The sequence below is a fragment of the Hipposideros armiger genome, unplaced genomic scaffold (genome assembly GCF_001890085.2).
Source record: "Hipposideros armiger isolate ML-2016 unplaced genomic scaffold, ASM189008v1 scaffold_297, whole genome shotgun sequence".
NCBI lineage: Eukaryota > Metazoa > Chordata > Mammalia > Chiroptera > Hipposideridae > Hipposideros > Hipposideros armiger.
The window spans coordinates 1,777,054-1,800,965 of record NW_017731647.1 but is presented as its reverse complement, the minus strand read 5'-3'; the positions used below and the strand labels follow the sequence as shown (position 1 = coordinate 1,800,965).

The 23,912-nt window shown below is 38.5% G+C and overlaps 1 protein-coding gene across 2 annotated transcripts in view; it reads left to right on the top strand.

Annotated features, from left to right (window-relative positions):
- TRIM33 (tripartite motif containing 33) overlaps positions 1-23,912 on the top strand; it is a 120,377-nt gene that overhangs the window by 41,375 nt on the left and 55,090 nt on the right. For both annotated transcript variants that reach the window (XM_019659195.1, XM_019659194.1), the window contains exons 2-4: positions 10,669-10,787; positions 11,185-11,329; positions 11,494-11,626. In XM_019659195.1, the coding sequence (XP_019514740.1) occupies positions 10,669-10,787; positions 11,185-11,329; positions 11,494-11,626 (397 nt within the window). The remainder of the gene's footprint in view (positions 1-10,668; positions 10,788-11,184; positions 11,330-11,493; positions 11,627-23,912) is intronic.

The following is a 23,912-nucleotide window of genomic DNA, read 5'->3' as shown; positions in this document are numbered from 1 at the left end:
CTTGGTCTATTCATGAGTACGGCTCTCTTTACAGGGTCAAGTTTGGGGTTAGTTGTGTGGGTATTGGTCAATGGTGAACCAGTCGACCATGGAAGACAAGATGCTCTGTGCTGAATGCATTTTCAAATTAAATACCTTATGCCCAAAGTAGCAGAGCCTCACTCTTTCCCTGCTCAGCTGGTACAGCTGGGGTTGGAGTAGTTATCTCATGATCCAGAGACTTACTGATTGAGCTTATCAGTGAAGAATTCAGATGGCCTCCTAAATGAGGCAGTGAATAAGCAGGTGCAGTGGACCCAGTCAGCGATGGAATCCTGGGTCATCATAGTCATGGCTCCAGGTTCCACGGGGCCTTTTCAGTTCCATACCTTCTTCCCCCATAAAAAGAGAGAAAAGAAAGCCTTGTTGATTGTAGGTTTTCTCACAAGCACGTGCGCGCATACACTGACTGAAGCTCTTTCTCCTATGAAATATACCCACTCAGAAGACTCAGACTTCCTGTAATTTTGGATTTGACTACTAGAATGCTTGAAGTTTCTGGTTATATGGCATTGTTTCTACCTGGGTTAGTGAAAAATCATTCATTTAAACTAGATGTTTAGTCTTTTTCCTATAAAGGACCAGATAGTAAACACGTTAGGCCTTTGTGGTCCAAATGCTATCTCTGTAACTTTTCCCTTCTTCTTTTCTTCTTTTCTTTTAAAAATATAAAAATCATTCTTAATAAAATATTGGCTGAACTGTTTTATTGTTAAAAATTGAATTTTTTAAATTACTAGCCAGTGACAACTTGCCCATATCACCAATGAAAAAGTATGTTATTTTTATACAAGTTCCTGCTAATGAAAAAATTTGGGCGCCTTATTTCAAATAATGCTGTGTGTATTGGAATTGGATGAATTTACTGGGTCTTCAGAAAAGTCATGACACATGTTTGCAACAGATGGCACTAGTTCATTGTTGGAAGTACTAGAGTCATTCGCATCTATGTTATTGCTATGTCATTTGACAGCTGACAGTTCTAATTTCATTCTAAGATAAAATAGAGCGATTTGGTTGAGTTTTGGAGATTTTACACCAAGTTGAAGATGGAAGACCAAACTGCATTTTTGCCATATTTTACTGTTTTACTTCCATAAAGGGAAGAATGCGCATCAAGCTTGTGAAAAGTCGCATAAAGTTTATGGTGACAGTGCTCTACAAGAATGTCAGTGCCAACAAAGGTTCACGCAATTCTGTGCTGGTGATTTTGATCTCAACAAAGCTCCTTGGTCAGGGAGGCCCACTGAGGTTGATGACGACAAAATAAAGGCATTGATGAGTCAAACCCATGTTACACGATGCGAGAGATTGCAGAAACATTGAACATCCATCATTCAAGCATTCACGACCACCTAAAGAAGCTGGGATACGTAAGCAAGCTCGATCTTTGGGTTCCGCATGAACTCAAAGAAGTTCATTTTACAGCGCATATAAACATCTGCAATATGCTCATTAAACATGAGGAAAACGATCCTTTTTTGAAGTGGCTGATAACTGGTGATGAGAAGTGGATTGTTTACAACAATGTGGTGTGCAAACAGTCTTGGTCCTGATGTGACGATTCGCCTGAAACGACATCGAAAGCAGACATTCATCAGAGAAAAGTTATGCTCTCAGTGTGGTGGGACTTTAAAGATGCCATGTTTTTCAAGCTCCTACCAGGGAACCAAACAATCAGTTCGAATGTGTACTGTCGGCAGTTGGACAGTTTGAACAAATCCATCATCCAGAAACGTCCAGAACTTGTTAATTGTAAAGGACTTGTGTTCCATTGCGACAATGCGAGACCACACACAAGTTTGATCACCCGTCAAAAATGATGGAGCTTGGATGGGATGTGTTGCCACACCTACTGTACTTTCCTGACCTTGCATTGTCAGACTTCTACTTGTTTCGCTCTCTTCAAAACTCCTTGCGTGGTATAACGTTCAATTCAGATGAAGCTGTAAATCAGCACCTTGTTCAGTTTTTCACAAATAAAGACAGGTCCTTCTATGAACGAGGAATTATGAAGCTCATTGAAAGATGGCAAAAGGTTATCGAACAAAACGGGCAATATATCATTGATTGATCTTTGTTCTTTATATAAATAAATGACCTTTGAAAAACATAGACAAAATATGTCATGACTTTTCCAAAGACCCAATATTTGGAAATGAAGTTACTCATAATTTTTTTTGATTATGCAGTTTTTGAATTTTAATTTAAAGACTGATGTACCTTTAAGAACTAAGAAACTTAAAGACTACCAAGAAGCTTTATGATACATCCAGTCTTAATGAGTTTCCTAATTATATTTGATAATCAGTGTCAGATCTTATATGTTCCTATGTACATATAAGTGACCGTATATAACTATGACTTCAACTTATGCCAGTTTTATATTTAGTGGTAAAAATTCACTTCTGGAAATTTGCTAGATACTTAAACCAGCAGAATTTACATACATGTTGCTATATGGCATTACTTTGTAGGAGTTAAGTCAATTTGATTATAAATTAATTATTTTAGTTATTTTCTATATTATCTCTCCAATTTTCCCCTGCATAAAGCAGTTTTCTTTATTCTGCCTCCCATAGCAAATCAGTGTCTCTTTCCTTCTCTTCATTGCCAACTCTGTAAGAATGGGCAACATATTCAACATTCCACATCTCCAACTCCCCTATACTCATGCTAAACTGTTTTTGCTGCTGTTACCTTCATTGCTATAAAATTTCTGTAGAAAAGATTAGTGACTTGTTGCTTCAGAATCTTAGAACTCCTCTTCTGCTCGACCCATTAATATTGGTATAGTGAGGGTACTGTCCTTGATCCTATTCTCCCTCGCTAGTCAAAACTGCAGTTCATATTTGAACTACTAATATGCTGGTGGTGTTCCCCACACTGTTCAGCAGCAGAACTATGCTAATTAAACATAATCTATCCAAAACTTATTACGTTCTGGTTAAAATTACTTTTTTCTCATTTTGAGTTATTATGGAATTATCCATGAATTATCCACACCAGAAACTTGAGAATCATTTAGAATTTAACATTTTTTCCCTTGTTGTAATTGCTACCTCTCCATCATCATACAGTCATCATTAAGTCATTGGGCTCTGTCTCTAACTTAGTCTCTACATTTCTATCATGACTGCTTTTAGTTTAGTCTCTTATTTTATTACTATTGGATCAGCCTTATAATTAGAGACCTAGTTTAGCATAGGTTTAAAGAGCATGGGCTGTAGATTCAGACATCCTGGTTTCAGATCTTGCCCTCCCCCCAACCATGTACACTGTTATATGACCTTGAGAATGTTACCTGAGGTCTCTGAACCTCAATTTCCTCACCTTTGAAGTGGGGATAGTAATTTAACCTACTTTACAGCTGCTGTTTTAAGGACTAATGCATATAAATTTCAGTGAATTAATACACATACATTTCTCAAATACTAACTGATCTTATAGTACAACCTTGTGTTAATACAAATTTAGATAAATTTGATCATGATTGTCTCATTCTCAAACAAGCAGGTTAAAATTCTTCCTGGGGTGAAGGCAGAAGTGCAGGGTAGACAGAGCAATGTTGGGCTAGGAAACATCAGGCAAGGGACATGAGTGACAGAGTCCCTGTATACCAGTGGTCTTCTGAGCCAGTTTTTGTGAATCAAATGGATAAAATGGTGCCAATAGAGATTCCTGGAATCACTGCCAATATTTTAATTTATTTTTTTTTAATTGAGGGATTGGGGAAGGGGAACAGTGTTGGGGAATTGGGGAAGGGGACCAGCCAAGTTATTGTTCTTCAGTCTTAGTTGTGGAGGGCATCAGTCGCCATCTGGCTGCCCGTCAGCAGCTTGTGGCCTCTAAGCTCAAGGTGCTGTGTTCAGTCTTAGTTGTGGATGGGTGTAGCCACCATCCCATGCAGGGGTCGAACCAGTGGCCTTGTTGTTAAGAGCGCACGCCCTATCCACTGAGCCATCTGGGTGGCAGCTCAGCTCAAGGTGCCGAGTTCAGTCTTAGTTGCAGGTGGGCATAGCCCACCATAGAACAGGCAGTCTTGTTACACCAGTTGAGCCATCCAGCCACCTATTGGCAGCTCAGCTTGGGCGCAGCTCATTGCCTATGTGGGAATCTAACCGGCGGCCCTGTTGCTCAGAGCTTACGTTCTTAAGCTACCTCTTAGCCAACTGAGTCGCTCAGCCGGCTTCTCACTGCAAATATTTTAGAACAGTTTTCAAAGTGTGATCCTTAGAACAATAGCTTCAGCCTGGTACCGAAATGTATTCTTAGTTTGTCTTAGTCTTAGTTTGGCTGGCCAAGAAAGCTTGCACAGTTATTTCACCTTCCAGGAACTCTACTGTATTTTATGCGGTTGAATTTTGTGGCTCTCACTTATTTTGTTAAGGTTTTACCTTATTTTTAATTGATAGTTTATCTCAATTTTCCATTTATATAGTAATTAGAATGATTTTTTTCAAAGCTGAAGTTTAATTATAGTAGAACAGATTATGGTAGTTTGATATTTTAATTTCATGGTTGTTAGCCTCCCAAATTAATATTTATATCACTATATATTTACTTCTAGCCCATGGCTATTAATTGATGCCTTTCTAATTATTTTTCCATTTCACTTCTAAATATTTTTCTGTGTTTTTGTTTTGTTTTGTTAAAGATTTTATTGGGGAGTTAGGGGAGGGGAACAGCATTGGGGAATCGGGGAAGGGGAACAGACAAGTTGCTGTCCTTTTGTTCTTCAGTCTAGTTGTAGAGGATATTGATTCACTGGCCCATGTCGGTATTATCATTGCAATCTTCCTGGCTGAGGCACATCAGTTGCTGGCCGCTCATGGCAGCTCACTCTGGCTGCTGGCTGCTCACAGTAGCTTACGGGAGCCCACTGCAGCTCTGCTGCACCCTACGCTGTTGCCGGCGCCTCATGGCAGCCCAGCTTCAGGTCGAGCTGTTGTTCACCATCTTAACTGTAGAAGGCGCAGCATCACTGGCCCTCATGTGGGATCCAAACTGGGGCTCTGCTGCTCAGAGCTGGCATCCCAAGCCAACTGCTAACCAACATGCCACTCGGCCGGCCCTTCTGTGTTCTTAAATGTTAGGTTGAATCATGTAAAATTGCCATATTTACAAATCAATAGTGGTCAAATATTGGCAGTTTTGTATGGTTCAACTTAATGCTTTATTAATTCTTAATAAATAGTACTGTTATATGTCTGAAATTTTAATTCGTTCTTACTTTTGAATAGTTTTATCAGGGTATAGATTGCTAGATTAACTGTTATTTTCTCTAAAAGCTTTGAAGATATTTGTTATTTATTGCCCTTTTTTCTTTTTATATACTGATGAGGTCTGCTGTTAGTCTTGATTGACTTCTGTTACTAGTAGTTGTTAAGAGTTTTTTCTCCATCTTTGTTATGTTTAGGTGTGGAATTATTTTTAAGTATTCTGTTCAGGACTTAGATTGCAATTCGAGGGCTCATTTTTTCAGTTCTGAAATTCTCAGCCATTATCTCTTTAAATAGCAAGTCTACCTCAGTTCTTTAGCTTTCTTAACTTCTTGTTTGTGGTTTTCCATCTCTCCTTATCTCTGCTGAATTCCTGTGGTTTCTTCATATCTACCTTCTACCTTGATCATTTTCTTTTCAGTTATATGAGTATATTTTATTTCTCTTTGATTCTTTGGGGAAGATGATCAGTATGATAGACTGGATTCCTTGGGTTCCTTCTGGTTCATAATAGATTTACTTCCAGCTTTCCATTCAGTGTTTCTGAAGTTTCAGGAAAACTGGTGCCAAGACATGAAGATACAGGGCTAGAGATAGCATCACTGTATGAAATTCCCCTACGTCATCAAGCACTGGGTAAATTACCTGTCCATTCTATGAGGATATAACTCAGGAACCACCAGATGGAAGAGAAGCATAGGGCATGGTATGTGGGAAGAGCGCGGAGCTTCCATCCCATGCTCTCTGAGCGTGCTGTGCCACTCTTGGTGAATCTCCACACATTCACCCACCTGGGAGCTCCTGGCAAGCTTCTTACTAGTTTCTGGGCTTGGCCTTTCTGTGTACTGCGCAGATAGTACAAACTTTGGCTACGTTACCCGTGCATGAAGCTTATTTGGTGTTGTGCCTTCTTGTGGATGACCCAGCGATTGCAAGAATTTTAGGTTGTAGAGCCCCTAAAGCATGCCCATGGCTCTACTGAGGAAGTTTAGTTTCACCTTTTAACCCTTGTCTTTCTGTCCCCAACAGTGGTACTGTTAACTCCTGTGGCCCACTTATGTCAGTGCCTCACCATTTGGGCTTTGAGTTCCCTTTTTGTTTCTGGCACTTCAAAATTTTGCCTTCTCAGATGCAGACTCACTTATATATTTTTCTAACTACACTTTAATTTGTTATATTTTAGCCATTTCTTTGTTTGAGGTGGGGTTAGGTGCTTTCCACATCTGCTTAGTCGTCCATCTTGAATGAAAGTCCACCATTCAATTTACTGAAATTAAATTCCACCTAACATTGTGGAGATACAAGTAGACTAGTTTGTAGACTTGTGTATTTTGGCCTTTTAAAAAAAGTCCCCCTCACTCCCCGCCCTTCCCCATAATTACACATTTTAATTGTAAGTTGAACATTTTAACAGTAAATTGGCGTTTACAATAAATTAATCTAATAGGCATGAATGGGTCTCTTAGAACTTGAGCTTTGAAGTAATGAAATCAGTTCTAGGGACATTATGAATAAAACTGGTGAGTAGCTTTGGCTTTGGAATTTGGGCTTCAGTTTTGTATAATGATCACAACTCACCATGACAACTAGCACTGAGAGATTGAGCCAGGAGCACACTCATCTGACCTACACTAATTACAAGGGCATACTTACTCATAAACTTCACTGGGAAATGGCTCTCGTTTTCAAAGCAAATATTTGTATACTTTTAAAATTTATTCATAAATATAGAAACAAGTAGCAGAAAGATCCCTAAAGAAGCTTCGATTCTTTTTGTCAAGGGGGGAAGACACCTTGGCTGCTGGGTAATCCGTCTGACATTAGTAGTGTTGGAGTGGGATTTGCTGATGTCTATAGATTTGGCTATTGCTTTGTCTCACTGGGACTCTGTCATGCCTCAGATTTCTGAATTCCACGCTTCTGTGAAAATCTTTATGGCAGGTAAGAGTCTTTCTCAGATGTATCCCCCCACTTGTACTCTGGGTTGGCTTTCTTCTGCAATGCTCAGACATCCTTTTGTAGCTACATTTCTTGAAATTGCTTGAATATGGATTTGTGTGCCTTATCCCTTCCTCCACCTTATCTTTTTTGGGTATTGTGTTTATCTTCTAAATTCCTTAATGTTACTTTAATGGGGGTTTGGAACGAGAAAAAGATGAATTTGTGTTGTCATAAACTGTGATGTCAGCTTGCCAGGTGGAAGTAGAAATTTTAAGAATCTGAGAATCAGCTTATTGAGTTCAGAAAAATCCAAAACACATGGTATGGCTTGCATCAAATCACTGATTTATATAGGAATAATGGATACTTTTATAGTATTGAGTGTTTTTTTTCTTGTTCAGAACAGAATGTCTCCATCTTTTGCATCTTCAACAAAAATACTCCTTAATTTGTGTTGGATTTTTCTTATTAACTTCAATTTGTGTGTGTGTGTGTGTGTGTGTGTGTGTGTGTAAAATTATATTTTTATCTTTTATAGTCTCCTATTCTTTTTCTTTCTATCTGAACTTTGGACCTGATGTTCTTGGTTTGCATGCTGTTTTTCATTTCCTAGTTTAGTTGGGGATCCCCAAGACCACCCTCAGGCTTAATGATTGGCTAGAAGGATTCACAGAATTCAGAAAAACTATTATACTCATGGTTGTGTTTCATTACAGTGAAAGGATACAGGTTGAAATTAGCAAAGAGAAAAGGGGCATAGTATGAAGTTCAAGAGGAAGCAGGTGCAAGCTTCCAGGTAGCTCCTTTCAGTGGAGTTGCACAGTAACAATGCATGGCAATACGTAGAGGAGCATTGCCAACCAGGGAAGCTCACCTGAGCCTCTGTGTCTAGGGTTTTTATTGAGGGTGATCAGTCACGTAGGGCTGCAGCCTCCACAGAACTGACACTACCTACTTGGATTCCAGACACCTCCCAGAGGTCAAACTGAATGCAGACAGGGTGGCCCAAGGCCTCAGGCAAACAAAAACACTCAGGCATAAGGGTTCAGAGGTCTCCCAGACCCAGTCAAGTGCCAGCACTGAAGACAGCTTTCCTTAGGAATGTGCAGGGTTTGAGGAACCTGAGCTGGCCAAGTGGCTCGGCTCGTTGGTTAAGAGTTGACTTGGATGCGCGAGCTCTGAGCAGCAGGGCCGCTGGTTCAGATCCCACATGGGCCAGTGATGCTGCGCCTTCTATAGCTAAGATGGTGAACAACAGCTCGACCTGGAGTTGCTGGTGATGGTGTAGGCTGCAGCCCCTGTTGCAGTGGGCTGCCATAAGCTACCGTGAGTCGCCAGCAGCCAGCGTGAGCGGCTGGCAGCCGGCATGAGCTGCCGTGAGCCATCGTGAATGGCTGTCCAATGGCTGGCAACCGATCTGCCTTAGCCGGGAAGAGCACAATGATCACAATACCAATAAGGGCCAGTGAAGCGATGTCCTCCACAACTAGACTGAAGAACAAAAGGACAGCAACTTATGTGTTTACCTTTCCTGATTCTCCAACGCTGCTCCCTCCCCCAATTCCCCAATAAAAAAATCTTTTTAAAAAAAAATAAAAAAAATAAATGCATGTTAATTCTTCAAGACTATATTTAAGTGTCACAACTTCAGTGAAAACTGATTCACTGTAAGAATTTAGTTGCTCACATATTTTTGCTTCTAAGATTACTTACACTTACCTCCTTTGTAGTTAACACTGTTTCTTGAAAGTTTTTTAACTTATGCCATGTATAATGTAAAAACGCTTATATTCTTTATTTCCATTCTCCTCACCATACAGTTTCTTTCTTTGATTGAAAACTTGTTCTTATGTATTTCCTTTGTGCAAGATTTTTGTATGCATTTATATTATAGAAACAGTATTTTGTTTTCAAATATATAATTATAAATTTAAATTTGTTTTAACAATGTATCTGTGTGTGCTGGGAGATGGATATTCCAAATTTTAGAATGACATTTTATTTAAGCCTTCATTTTCCATTAGAATTACTATATAAGGTTCTGTAGTTTGTGTACTCACAGCGTTTGGGGACTGTTAACATCTTAGTCTGTGTGTGGTGCTTCCTATAGTTGTGCATGGTATAAGAGGTAAAGATTATATACTAGTCTTGAACCCTTTCTTGAAAGCAAGGATTGTGTCATTTTTAACATAGCCTCAATTTTTTGCCTCAAATATAGTAATCAATTTGTTGTGTTGACTGTAGTGCTGTCTTTTAGCTCTTAACTGTAACTTCTGTATGTTACCTCAGGTTTATCTGTTTTTATAGATGCCAGAACACTAGCAGGTTAAGGCACAAGTGCTCTTTCTTCCAACACTAGCATGAATTCAAGTTCAGTAAGTCCCTGAATTACGAACGAGTTTCATTCTGGAAGATCATTCGTAAGTCGGATTCGTTCGTAAGTCAGATTCGTTCGTAAGTCCAACAAAGTGAGTCTTATACACTTTTGACGCTTCCTAGCAGTCCCCTCCACATCACCACTGCTTTTCCTCTTGTGTCCGGACATCCTGGGCTCTGATTGAACACTGTATTGCACACTATCACACTGTACAGTAAGCACACAGCAGCACAACTGGGACAATGTCTGGCAGACACATGAGCTACTCCGCGATTTGTTTGCATCTACGAATGCTCGTAAGGCGAGGTTCACTCATATCTGAAAGTTCGCAACTTGATTGTTCGTTAAGTCGGGGACTTACTGTAGTTCTGAACCAAGTTCAGAATTGATAAGGTGGTAGGTAGATTGTATATTTCTATTGCTGCTATAACAAAATTGCCATGAACTTGGTGCCTTAATAGAACACATTTTACTCTCCTACTGTTCTGGAGGCTAATGTTTGAATTAGCTCAGTTTTACTGGGTTAGAGTAAAAGTGTCAGCCTGTCTGGCTCTTTTGGCAGCTCTGAAGTGAGAACCGTTTTCCTTGTCTGTTTCAGCTGATGGTGGGCACCTGTATTTCTTGGCTTGTGACTTTCATATTATTAGTTGCTTTCTCCTCTTTGGAATCTAATCTTCCTCTGCCTCCCTCTTATAAGATCACTTGTGATGACGTTTAGGGCCCATCAAATAATCTCAAGCCTTAGTTTGATCACATCTGCAAAGTCCTGTTTGCTGTATAAAGCGACACCGACAGGTTTTCCAAGGAGTAGGAGGACCTGGATACCTTTTGGGGCCATTATTCAGCAAACTACATATTGTAATAAAGAAGCACTACACTTTTTCTCACATTAATGTTTGTTTTCCTAAATAGGGTATCAGTTTTCCCCAGTGGAATAACTCAGTGGATCATTTTACCCAGTTCTTAATACTCATTTCTTTGATCTTGTCTGTGACATACTGAATGAGTAGTTTCCATATGGGCATCATGCACAATTTCCTAAACTTTTTCCTGAAGGATATTTCTTAATGTTGTCATTTTATGTTGTAGTTGGTGTAATACGGTGCCCAGTATGCCGCCAAGAATGCAGACAGATAGACCTTGTGGATAATTATTTTGTGAAAGATACATCTGAAGCTCCTAGCAGTTCTGATGAGAAATCAGAACAGGTATGCTTCTTAATTTTTCTTTATATTCATATCTTGATATCAAAATGTAAATTATAAGAAAGTCATGTTTTGATTGTTACATAAATTAGGATAGTTCTGCTATAGTTCCATCTTTCAACTTGAAAATAAAGGACCTGGCTAAATGAGACGAAAAATCATTACTTAAAAATTGAAATTTTATATAGATTTTGTGTTCTGAGACTTTTATTTTTACCCACCTGAATGCTTGATCTGGAAGGAAAATGATTTCACTGAAGATAAATGGATAACGTAATAATTTTATCCTAGGTACAATGAATTAGTATGTTTGAGAGCAAATTAGAAGTTTTCACCTTTTTATTTCGTGGATCTACATTTTGTAAATTTCATGTAGATTAGCATTTATTTCTTCTTTTAGGTATGTACTAGTTGTGAAGACAATGCAAGTGCAGTTGGCTTTTGTGTAGAATGTGGAGAGTGGCTATGTAAGACATGTATTGAAGCACATCAAAGAGTAAAATTCACTAAAGATCACTTGATCAGGAAGAAAGAAGATGTCTCAGGTAAGATAGAAGCAGTTTTAATGATTACTATTAATCTTCCTCTTTTGCCCCTATAGCATTTCTATGTATTCTTTATAAGTTTTAGATACCAGTATCAATAAGAATTTAGAAAGTTAGACAATAATTTTGTTTAGCTTAAAAATATATGTTTTATTTTACTACAGAATCTGTTGGAGCATCTGGTCAGCGCCCTGTTTTCTGCCCTGTACACAAACAAGAACAGTTGAAACTTTTCTGTGAAACATGTGATAGACTGACATGTAGAGACTGTCAGCTATTGGAACACAAAGAACATAGGTACAGAGTCATAATTGCTTATCAAGAAATATTATAAAAAGTTCTTACAAAATTATTCTTTCTTAAGCAAATATTACATAATTTTGTTTGTTAGCATTTTAATTCTCAGTTTTGTATATTTTATTTCTTAAAGCAAGATACGTTTTGATAAATTATTTAATAGTTTCCACATCATATATAATAGTCATATGAATATTTGTTAAAAATGTATCATTACATGAGTTTGGGTTTGTGAGAATGGAGATATTCTTTGTTTGCTCTGCCTCTGGTTCAAATACACTTTTTTCCAAGTGTACTATGGTATTTATCTGTAGGTAGTATTTGCATGGGAATGGCTAACTGATATACCTATTTAAATATTAAAGCATAAATATACTAATTTCATGTTAAAACAATTTGCAGAAAAAGTAGGGATTTATAAGCATTTAAGTAAGCATAGCTACTAATTCTCTAATACATAGCTCAGTCTTGCAACCCCGTTTTACCCTCAGAATTCAATAGTATTCACCCCGTTTTACCCTCAGAATTCAATAGTATTCACTATTAGTATTCACCAGTCTGTTACATCTGAACTGTTCTGGAAATGTACTGAAATTTCTAGTCACTAATATAACAAAATCCTCTAGTAAATCTCCCAGTTTCCATGGCATCAGTTTATTGCAATTAAAAAGATGGTCTTGCCTACCCATACAACATTTTCTAAAGTGTTTTTCTTGCAACAGTTCTGCCGAATTGATGGAAATACGTTTTATGAATCTCCTGTCAAAAAAGGGTAGGTTAAGTTGGATTAGCCACACTTAACTGTAACATGTCTTAGAGCTTTTAATTTGTTAGATTCATTGGCATTTATTTAGAATTCTCTTAAAGAGGGAATACATGAATTCTAATTTCTAACAATTACTTCATCCATAGTTTATGCTAGGCACTTCTCTGAATGCTGCCATGCTTGTTTAATTCACACCAACTACCCATGAAGTGTTGGTACTGGTATCATGACTGTTTTAAAGGAGAGGGAGTCTACTCACAGAAAGCTTTAGTAATCTGTACAAGGTATCACTGTAAGTGGCAGAGTCAGGATATGAACATAGGCGATCAGACTCCAGATCTATTTTAGCTCATTTACTCAGTTTCTCTCATACGGTATATAGAATACAGTATATGGAATCTCTCAAATTTGACCGCATAAAGGTAATGTTCTTTGTTTTTTCAAGGCAGCTCTTACTGTTCTACAGAACATTTGTTTGGGAGTGCTACTTTATGTATCCTTACAATTTGTTCTAGAATGTTTCATCTTACTTGAGAGTTGGCTAGTGTTTTATTTGAGGTCACTCGTCTCGTGGATGCCTTCACCACAGGGCCAGAAATTACCATTGATTGTCTTGTAATAATCTCAGTAAGACATTAGATTACCTTTCTCAAAGCTGCAGTCAGATCGATCTGAGAAATCCTAGATTTCTTATGGCTTTTTAAGTTGATGGTGAGAAGCAAAAAGGAAGATGGCATCCTTTTTCTCATGAAAGAATATCTTCAACGGCCCCTCCCTTAAACTTTAGCTATGATCCTTCCCTTTCTTTCACCATTTTCATTTACCACTTTTATCCAAGTCCTAATTATCTCTTGAATGTTTTCTCCCTTTTCTTTAGTTCACGCTTTATATTTTTCCTGAACAGGCTGTTGCAGAACCCATATCATTGGACTTAAAAGCCTAGGTACATGTTACTATGACACATTTATAACTGGTCACCCTGCTTTGAGGTTTACTTGTTAAATTCATTCTGTCTGCATTGCTGCCAGGATTATTTTGCTAAAGTCTAGTTGCCCATCCCTCTCCATTCCCCTCCCCCACATTTAAATACCCTTCAGTGGTCCTCCATAGTCAAAGTTTAAAGTGTTCAATATAGCATACATTTTTGAGTCTTACCAGTCTTTCTCTTCATCATCTCAAGTTAGGAAACAGTCCACAAGACCACTCTCACTTCTGACCCCAACTGCAGAGTTCAGTAAAAACCCAAACATAGAGGACAACAGTATGTTCACCTTATTGATGATTTGCTATTATCTTCTTCAATTAGGGTGGCAACCTTCCAAGCAGAATGCTGTCCCTTCACCTGGGAACTGCCATCCATAAGCCAAGCAGCTCTTTGTTGGTTAATAGAGACCTGTTTATAGGGCACCACCTGTGCCATCATCGGATTCAGCAGCTCCTTGGGTGTTTCCAAAGCATACTTAGGGGAAAAGAGGCTAGTCACGTGCTCATAAATTCCTCTTTGCGTCCTCCTGGTTGCATGTTCTTGCACAAACCATTTCTACTTTATACTGTACTCTTCTGGGCACTGCATTCCTTAGTAGCGTGTTCCTCTATCACCCAAGATGTCATGCATATTTTAGGTATAAGGGTTATTTTATGTTCTTCAGTCATAGAGTCGGTCTCAATACATAATGGTAAGCTAGTAACTTTCTTAAATGGCATATATTTTACCACGGCATCCAGAAATGTTTTGGTCCCAAAATCCCGGTGGTCGCTGCTGAAGGGCATTCACAGGCTTTTGCCATAAACTTCAGTCTGCATAATCCATGTGGCTGACACTTCCAAAATAATGTCTGGATATGGCTCATAGGGACCCAAAAGCATCGAGAGAGACTGCTTTTTACAGTTCAGACATGGCCTGCCTTTGTTCAGGCCTGCATTCAAATACAGCCTTTTGGGTAGTTGTATTAATATTATTACATTATATTATTGTACTAATATATTATCAGATGTAAAGTGTGTGTTCTTTCATAATTCAAATATACTAACCAAATATTGGGCTTCTTGTTAAGTTCTAGTGGTAGGTGACATAAGCAGTTTATTTTTTCTTCACCTGTAAAATGTCAAGGGTGGCTCATGCCTAGGTTATTCCTAAGAATTTCTCCAGTTTGGGGTTTTATTGGGCCTTTGCTGGATTTATCAATAGCCTATGATGGTCATGTGGTCACCATTGCATTGAAGTCAGCCCTACCTTCGTCTTTATTTTCTGGTATTATCACAATATCATCAATATAGTGTATTATACTCAGGACCTGCATCAAGTCTAGATCCCTTCTAACCAAATTATACCAGTAAGCTGTATTGAAATAAACCTGTGGCAGTATAGCAAAAGTAAATTGTGATCCTTCCATGTGAAGGAAAATTGCTGTTGGCTCTTTTTTGGGACTGAGGCAGAGAAAAAATCATTTGCAGGATCCATCACTGAGCACCACTGTCCTGAATCCATATCAGGTGCTGCTGATGCTATGGTGGCACTGCTTTACTCAAGCTTTAAAAGTCTGTTAGTCTTCATGAGCCATCTGCTTGTTTCACAGGCTACATAGGGTTATTGTACAGAGAATTCATTGGTACCAGCACTCCAGCTTCTAATTTGTTATTGAAGTGGTAATCTCTTTATGTCCACCAGATATCCTATACTGTCTCAAATTAACCATCTCTGTGGGCTCAGACAGTTCTAGTAGTTCCCATTGAGTGTGTCTGATCAAGATTGGCCTTAGGTGAACTTTTATGCATTCTGTTTTACAATACCAGTCAGACATATATCCATCCCAATAATACATTTATGTAAAGGGGATATAAACACTTCACATAAGGTCTGTTCAGATATTGTAGTTTTTGCCCAGACTTTCACCTTAGTCCTGTCAACCGTTGCCTCTCCTCCCAGTTTAGCCTTAGCACCCATTAGGACTTCATCATGTATTAGAATCATAGTGCATTGGGCTCCCATATCAAGGAGTCCAGAAATGTTTCTTATCCACCCCCTGGCTATTTGTCCCATACAAGGGCATATTGCCTTGGTTCTCTAGCTGGGGATAGAGCCAGAAGACCCTGCCTTTCCTTTATTCTTCAATTTGAGTAACCCATAGGACAGGCTCTTGAGGCATTTCAAGGTCAGGTTTCTCATGGTTGCCCTTGCCCTTCAGCTTTTTAAATTTCTCCAGTATAGTGGAGTTGTTGAGGGCCCTTTAATATTGGGGAGCAACAGTGACTCCCATTGGTCCACCCAGCCTTCAGCAGTGCTGCATTAAGACCTTTGTCAACCCTAACAATGTCTGCTTTCTTCATCCCATTTTTTATTAGCCATCTTAAGATTGCCATCCTGCTGGGATAAATCCATTGACTTTCCCCTTTGTCTTTCCCTGTTTTCTCATGAACCACTCTAGTTTTCTTAGTGTTTGTAAAGCCATAAAGGGAAGCTGAGATAATAAATCTGACATGGCTTCTTAGATCATTGCTAGATTTTGCAGCAGTAAGGTTACATGGGAGGACCCATATAAAAGGCCCCCTTAAGCACAATATTTACTATGACCTAAGTAAGAGGCAGTCAGTAGATGAATATCATAATCTTTATAATGCAGATCCAGCAAGGCTTGCGTGAGAAGCATACCAGCTGTTTCTTCTGGGGAGTTCTACTTGGCATTTATCAGAGAAGGACCATTACCAGTCTCAGGGTAAACAGCCCACCAAGCTAGCTGTCCTCTGGGGAATGTGTCTGGATTATGTGTAACCATCTGTAGTTATACGGTAGTGAGCTGTGGGTCCTGCATCAGCTCAGACATTGCTCTTCTATTCTGTAGCATTCAAAAACAATGATATTGCCCTTGAGTAATCTCCTTCACAGTATTTTAAGGAAGGTTTTTCTTCAGGAAGCAGACAGTGTCAATCCACAAAATTAGATTCCACACCCTTCACACTATACTTTCTGGTTTCATTAGTTTCTTGGTTTTTTCGTTCCTGGACTACCTACCTTCTTGTGACCAGAGGTTGTAGAGGTGCTGTCTGTTTTCTCAGCATACTTTTTCCCTTTGGAGTGGCCCTAAAGCTACCTACTGGCTACCTTCAGACTGGTGGAAATCTGAGGTTTGCCTGGTGTCAGGATCCGCCCCAACACACTCTTCTTTTAGCTACTACGGATAACAGTAACCCAGGGATTGTATAATTAGCTTGTTTCTTATTAGTTTGCATTTCCTCATTTATCTTTGGGAGCTGGGTTTGCCGTTTCTAAACTCCACTGGTAAAGTTTACCTCTAGTAACTGCAGCTGCAGTTATATACCATGAGTGACTAGGTAGTCAGTCAGGAATCAAAGGTTCCTAAACCCCTTCTCCGTACCCATTGTCTTCCCAAATCACATCTTTCAGTGAATTGCACTTTTGATACCAACTATGAAGTTAGGGAGCAATCCACAAGTCTCCTCTCACTTCTGACACCAACTGCAGAATTTGGGGGTCCCCAAACCCACCTTTACTTGTGACACCAGTTGCAAGTTCAGGATTTCCCAAGACCACCTGCAGGTTTGATAATTTGCTAGAACTCATTGAAAGTTGTTAGACTGATGGTTACGCTTATTACCATGAGAGGATATAGATTATAATCATCCAAGGGAAAGATGCATGGGGTAGAGTCTAGGAGAGTCCCAAATGTGGAGCTTCCAGTAGTCTTTTCTCATTGGAATTCTGGACGTAGTTAATTTCTCCCAGCAAATGATATGTGACAGTATGCATGGAATATTGTCAGCCTAGGTTCACATGAGCTTTGATGTTCAGAATGTTTATTGGAGCTTTGTCATGTAGATACAGCTCACTGTCTATATGACTGGCCTGTCTCCAGTTCCTGCGGTTGAGCTGATACCCTGTGACCCAAAGCCCCTACTATAAATTATATCATTAGCATGTGGCTCAAGGCCCCAGATAAACAAAGATAATTTTCTCAGGCAATACATTTCAAGGGCTTAGAAATACCCTCTTAGTAACTGAGGGCAAAGGCCAGATCTTTCTTTGGGCAAGGTTAAATTCTTTAGTACACATTCTGTTATGTCCTACTTGCACTTTTATAGTAGGAAGCCCTCTGTTTTAAATTTTCTACCTTTACAAATGTTATTTGTTTACTTAACAAAACACCTTCCTTATCTGTCAGGAGAATTATTAAACCTTAAAACCTGTCTGTGTGTTATCTTTACTGACACTTTCTGTTCCATCTTTCCCATCCCTCTTCCCTTTGTGGACTTAAGTCTTTTTAGGGCTAGTTCTTTAAGGGGCTTAATTTCTGCCATGCTTTTTGATTGGGTTGGACTTCACACCTCTTCTTGAGTCAATTGTGATACTTTCTTACAAACTTGTCTATTCAGTAGAGATTTTAAAAACATATTTGCTTAGAATTAACAGGATTAAGATTTTGCAAAAATCTATGGTTGTATCTTTTTCTTGTTTGTAATGAATAGTATAGCTGAGTTTATTTCCTGATTCATTATTAGCCTGGCCATAGATTTGAGTCTTTTATTGGTAATTTTTGATCCAGCTCTTGAAGTCATTTATTCTATTCATTAAGTGTTCTAATTCTCACACGTCTCTTTCATCTTTATTCTTTCCTTAGTTGGATTGTGTTGTGCTTTTCTTAGATTCTTATGTTGACCCTTTATCAAAAATATGTGGATTTTCCTCTGATTAAAATTTAGCCTCATTCCATAATTATTTTTTCTTAGTACAGTCTATAATTGTATTTTTGGGTCCTCCTAGCTTAAGAGATAATTGCTATATAGTATAGCAGTAAAGATGAACTCTGTATGTGTGTACTCGTATTTGTGTATCTTTTAAATGAAGAAAATGTACCAACCCTTCAAAGTTCTACCAACTTTATGAGTATTTAATGAGAATTGTACCTGTAAAGAGCTTACTACAGTAAGTGCTCAGTAATAGTTTTATTACTAAAATTGTGACCTGCACATTTTTTTCCTCTTTTTTTAAGTACTTACTGAGGTCTTTGGTTTTCCTTTTGGTTTTGTAAGTTCCCAAAAAGGAAATCAGCTATAGAACTGAAATTTTGTATATTACATGGTTTCTAGTTAAACCATGGGGTTTTTCCCTCCTCCCTTTAATGATTCTATTCATAGTAAATGAATTAAAAAAAAAAGTATAGATTTATAAAGACCGAGAATGAGAGAAGAGACACCAATGGAGATTTCAGTTAATTTTTCAAAAGCAGGGAAATGAATATTTAGTGTATCTGATAATTGACCTAGTTGAGTTGAATGTACCACAGGCATGCAAAGGAGATATAAAGGAAGCCACTTGATTTATTTCCTAGAAACCTATTATGGCTCAGGATCTGGAGGTAATAGGTATCACAGAAGTTGGGCTTATTCTTTGAATTAATAAAATCAAAGGCCCTGTACCTGGGGATATTAGGTCTTGATGGAGGGTGGGGATGAGGGACTTGGTTGAAATCAGGGAGATTTAAGTGTAAATCTGCCACACTAAACTTTGGGACATTCACTTCCTGACTTGTTTCCATATTGCCAGTAGTGACACTTTTCCATTTCACTACTCCTCTCTATCCCCCTTTCTGGAATTAGGCCTTTTCACTCTGGAGAAAGTGAATGATCAGAAGAGGCCTCTAAATGTTGACATTTGGGCTTCGTTTCTAATTTAAATGATTGCCTTACAGTGAAGCCTACCAGTTGTAAATTCTGCTCTCTCTCACGTAATGCTAAGCAGTTTTTAAATATATTTCAATATGAATGGATGGAAGGGTCATCTGACATTTGTGGAGAGCCACTGTCATATGCCATACATTGTGAGATATGTTGAGAATTCTCAACTCCTATCTGTCTTGTCTGGTGTCAAATGTAGAGACTGGAAAAGCTAAGTATTTCCTTTCTCAGCATTTCTGGCTTAGGGTACCCCTGATACACAGCCTATGCCCATTCTACTTTGTGGGTAATTTTCAGAAAGCTTTTTTTTGCCTTCCTGATAAAAGGGACAAATGTTATGGTGTCAGCCTTTTTCTGGCTTTTTCCTTCCTTGAATTTGGATGTGATGTCCGGAACTGTGACATTAGTATGTGCTCATGAAGTAAAGCCAAGATCATCTCAGAGAGTCTAGCTTTGATGTTGTTAAACTGTTGAACTAATACCATCAGCTGCCTATGTTTAGTCTTGTTATACGAGCCATGTTAGTCACTACAGCCATACACTTTTCTAATTGACACAGCCACTCACACAAAAGAGACCAAGGTACACCGAAACAAAGGTAATATAGGAACAAAAAGAAATGTAAAATCAAATAAAAATTATGACATTATGAAAGATATGGCAAATTATTATTGGTTACAAAATAAGGAAGAGTCTCTGCAAAAGAAGGAATTAAAATAAGACAACAATCTTGGAAGTATGATAGCTGAAATAAAGAATTAATAGGTTTGGTAGATACATTTCTATTAGTCTCCTAGAAAATAGAGCAAAAAGAGAAAATTAAAAAATAAAATCACAAGAGTTCCAACAGCCAACCAGTATGAATTACAGAAAAAGAAAAGATATCAAATAAGTAATACAAGAAATTCTCCTAAGAACCTAGAGTTGCCAGTCTGAAATGACCCAGTTAGTGCCCAGTACACTGATTGTACAAAAGACCCATAAGAAGGTATATATCATCATAAAATGACAATACTTTATGGATGAAAATGCAGGATCAACAAAGTTTCCAAAGAATAGGAATAGGTGGCCTGCAGTGAAATGGGAATTTAAATAGAATCTTTAAAGATAGCGATAGGGAGATGGAAGATGCTGGAACAGTGACTTCAAAAGTTGGGGGGTGAGAGGGAAAAATTTTCATCTTAGAAATCTATAGCTGAACTATTGGGTTGCTGGAAAAGTCATGATGCGTTTTTGCAACGAAAAACATAGAAAAAATACGTCATGACTTTTCTGACAACCCAATATTAATCAGTGTGAGAGTAAGATGTAGAAATTTTTCAGCGTGCAAGGATTCAGAAACTGCCTGTCAATGCACCTTTTTCTGGAGAGCTGTTGAGAATGTGATCCACAAAAATGTTAATGAACCAAGAAAGTGAATGGGAGTGCCCAGAATGACAGCTGTTCAGTAGCTAGTTTAGACTGAAGCATGAGGACTGAAGACCCTGTGAAGGATGTCTCCAGGAAAAAAATGGGACCACTTCTATGAAATTTGTTATATTAGATGACTTGAAAAATAATATTGACAGTTTTTTACATATATGATAGAACGTAAAAACATTAGGGATCAGTACATTGAAAATTAAGCAAATAAGAGCAAAAGGCATTTATTAATTCCAAAAAAATAGTTCTTCAAGAAATTATTATATTCCTTGGCTCTCATCATTGGACAATATTTCCATAGTCATTTATTCAACAAATAGTTGCATGCCTACTGAGTCCAGGCATGGTATATTTCAGTGATGAGAGCAAAGTCATTGTCCCCAAGGACAGGTATATTTACAAATAGTATATCAGATGATGATTGTCATAGAGAAAAATCAAGCTGGGAAATTGGGACAGGGCATGTGAGCATGTGGGTGTGTAGGTTTTTATTTCAAAAGGCTTCAGTGATAAGATGGGGTTTGAATAGAGACTGAAGGAAGAATGGGAGCAAGCCCTGCTTCAATTTGGCACGGGGAAGCATGTTTCAGGTAGAGATAAAGCAAGTGCAAAGGCCCAGCGATAATAGCATATTGACATCTTTGAGGAACTGGATGGTCTAAGTGGAGTGAACAACAGGAAATTTGGTGTCAGATGAGATTAGAGGGGCAGAAAGGGCCAAATTATTTAGTGCTTTGTAGGCCATTGTAAGAATGTTGGCTTTTACTCTGAGTCAGGATTTTGAGCAATGGAATGATGTGACTGATAATTGTTTTAAAGGGATCATACTAGCTGTGATGAGCGATTAAAGGGAGGCAGGACAGACTCGGGACATTAATTAGGCTGTTCTCACTAATTTAGGCAAGAAATAATGGTGGCTCAGACTAGAGTGCTAACATTGGAGATAGATATAATCAAAATCTGTATTTTGAATTTGGATTTGATACTTGAAATTGTAATATGAATTTGCTGATTTATGGGTTGTATGAAATAGGTATCAATAACCAACATTTTTGGTTTTCAAGTTACTAAGAGTAACTGGAAGCATAGGATTGAATTTACTGAGGTGGGAAGACTGGAAGATGTAGTTTGTTAGGTGCATTTAGGGAATTGGTAGTTAAGTTTTGGCCATATTAAATTTGAGATCTTGTAATGTAAACCGACTATTTTATGATAAAATTAGATTGGGCGGGATAGGAGAAGTAGGGAAGATGGTAGTATTAAGTGTTGAATTTGTAACTGTCTAAAATTGATAAAGCTATTTAGACCTATCATTTTAGAAGGCATCCCATAGACCTGCCCCCATCATCACAGGTGGAGAGGGTCCTCACACCCATTGTACCTTCTCAGAACTTATCAACTCCACTGAATTGTCCACATGGGGCAAGATAGAACCTCCATATTTGGGGTGAGTTTCCTTCTGAAATGAAGGCCATGAGTAAATCTGCACATACTAAGACCACACAATTCGGGCTCTTCTTATCTAGGGGGAGGATGTGGTTGACTTGGTGTAACTAGAATTTCTTCTCCATTAGCAGAATAAAAGAGGATGCCACGGGTCCCACCCCACATAACCACCACCGTTTGCATCCTCTCCATCATTATCTGCTTTAAATCTACTGGGGCTAATATTATGCTCTTTATCTCTGATTGTTTGTCACCCAAGAAAAGCCCCATAGTCCCAGGTCTCCCCTTATCTGCCATACTTTAATTGCCATAAGGCTCTGTATGTGACAGTTGTATTTGTTTCTGCCACTTTGTTCTCTGGGATTTGTGGTTTGTCATCAGCAGAATTGCTGTATCCTCAGCCTCTTCTTTGATCCTTGTCTGTACCTTCTTTGCTGTAATGGAAACAGTACTCTAGGACACCGCCTCCCCTGCACCTCTCTTAACTGGTGGCTGGTTTTTTATATCCCTTGTGTCCCTGGGCCTAGAGGTATGAGGTAGATTTTCTGTTTGCTATTTTTTAGACTATTCTCCCTCCTTCCTCTCTAAAAATCTCCAAATTTTAATCTCATGTCATTACTCATATCCCTCATTGGTCGTGTCATATGAAAACCCTTGGGGCATTCCATTTCATTTCTTAAAAGATTTTAGTTACTAACTCAGTGGTAATCCATGGTATACTACTATTGTCTTAATTCCTGGCAATTGTAATATACACACATTTGACCCTTCAGATACCCTGGTCTTTGTGTTCTGTGAACTCCTTCACATTGCCCTTCGTAGCCATGATCATACACTAGACCTTGTCATTTCCAGTAATTAAGTTTCAAGCATTCCTCTCTGTGACACCTGTCATTTTCAGCTCATTCTGCTTAGTTTCAGACTTCTACAGTTACTCATCACACAGTAACCTTAATTTTAATCCATTGATTGTACTCGTAGTACTTTTCACTTTACCTTATTCCTCGGTTCTCACTTACCCCTTTTCCAGTTTAATTTCATGGCTAATCGTTTTCACTCTCATGCATTTAGCCTTGACTTCTGTATTCCACTTGGTTGAACTCACTTGGCAAAACCACAATCCTGATTAAACCCAACCTCCCTTTTATTATGCTTTGCTTATGCACCTGAATATCACAGCAGTAAAATTACATAATGTTACCAGCTGGTCTCATTCTCAGTTCATGACCACTTACCTCAGGTAGACCCCACTGTTGCCTGGCAGCATGCTATATATTCACACCTTTTCCTGTCTTAAATGCCAACATTTCATCCTCATTCTCATTCCCAAACATTGACATTACGTTCTCCTTCATTGAGAACTTTTGAAGCAATCAAAAGAGAACTTCTACAGACTCTCTACCATGTTTACTTACCTCCCAGGCACCTGCTCCCACATTGCTACCTTTCTGTCTGTTATCTTTGTTGAACTGTCTTTCTCTATAAAGCTACTTTCTCCATGTAGACACTTAGATTCTATCATTGCTTCAGCAGTTTGGCCTCTTCCAATATAAATTTTTTAGTCTTCCGCAGTTATTCCCATCAGTATTTCAATATTCTGCTATTTTTTTCTTCCATCTTTAAAAATAAGAAAACACGAAACCTTCTCTTTAACCCATTTTACCTGCCAACAGCTGTCTCTATTTCTCCTTGCAGCAAAAGTTTTGAAAAGGATTGCTTATAATCACCATCTCCAATTTCTCCTGTCCCGTTCTCTCTTAAATATATACACACTTGACTGTCAGCACTCTACCAACATTGTTCTTTTCAAGGTCACCATAACAATTGCATTACTAAATTTAGAGGTCATTTCTTGGTCATTATCTTTTTTTTTTTTTTTTTTTTTAGCTGAGCCATCCTGCCACCTGTTGGCAGCTCAGTGGCTGCTCAGCTCGGGCCGGGACTTGAACCGCTGTTGCTCAG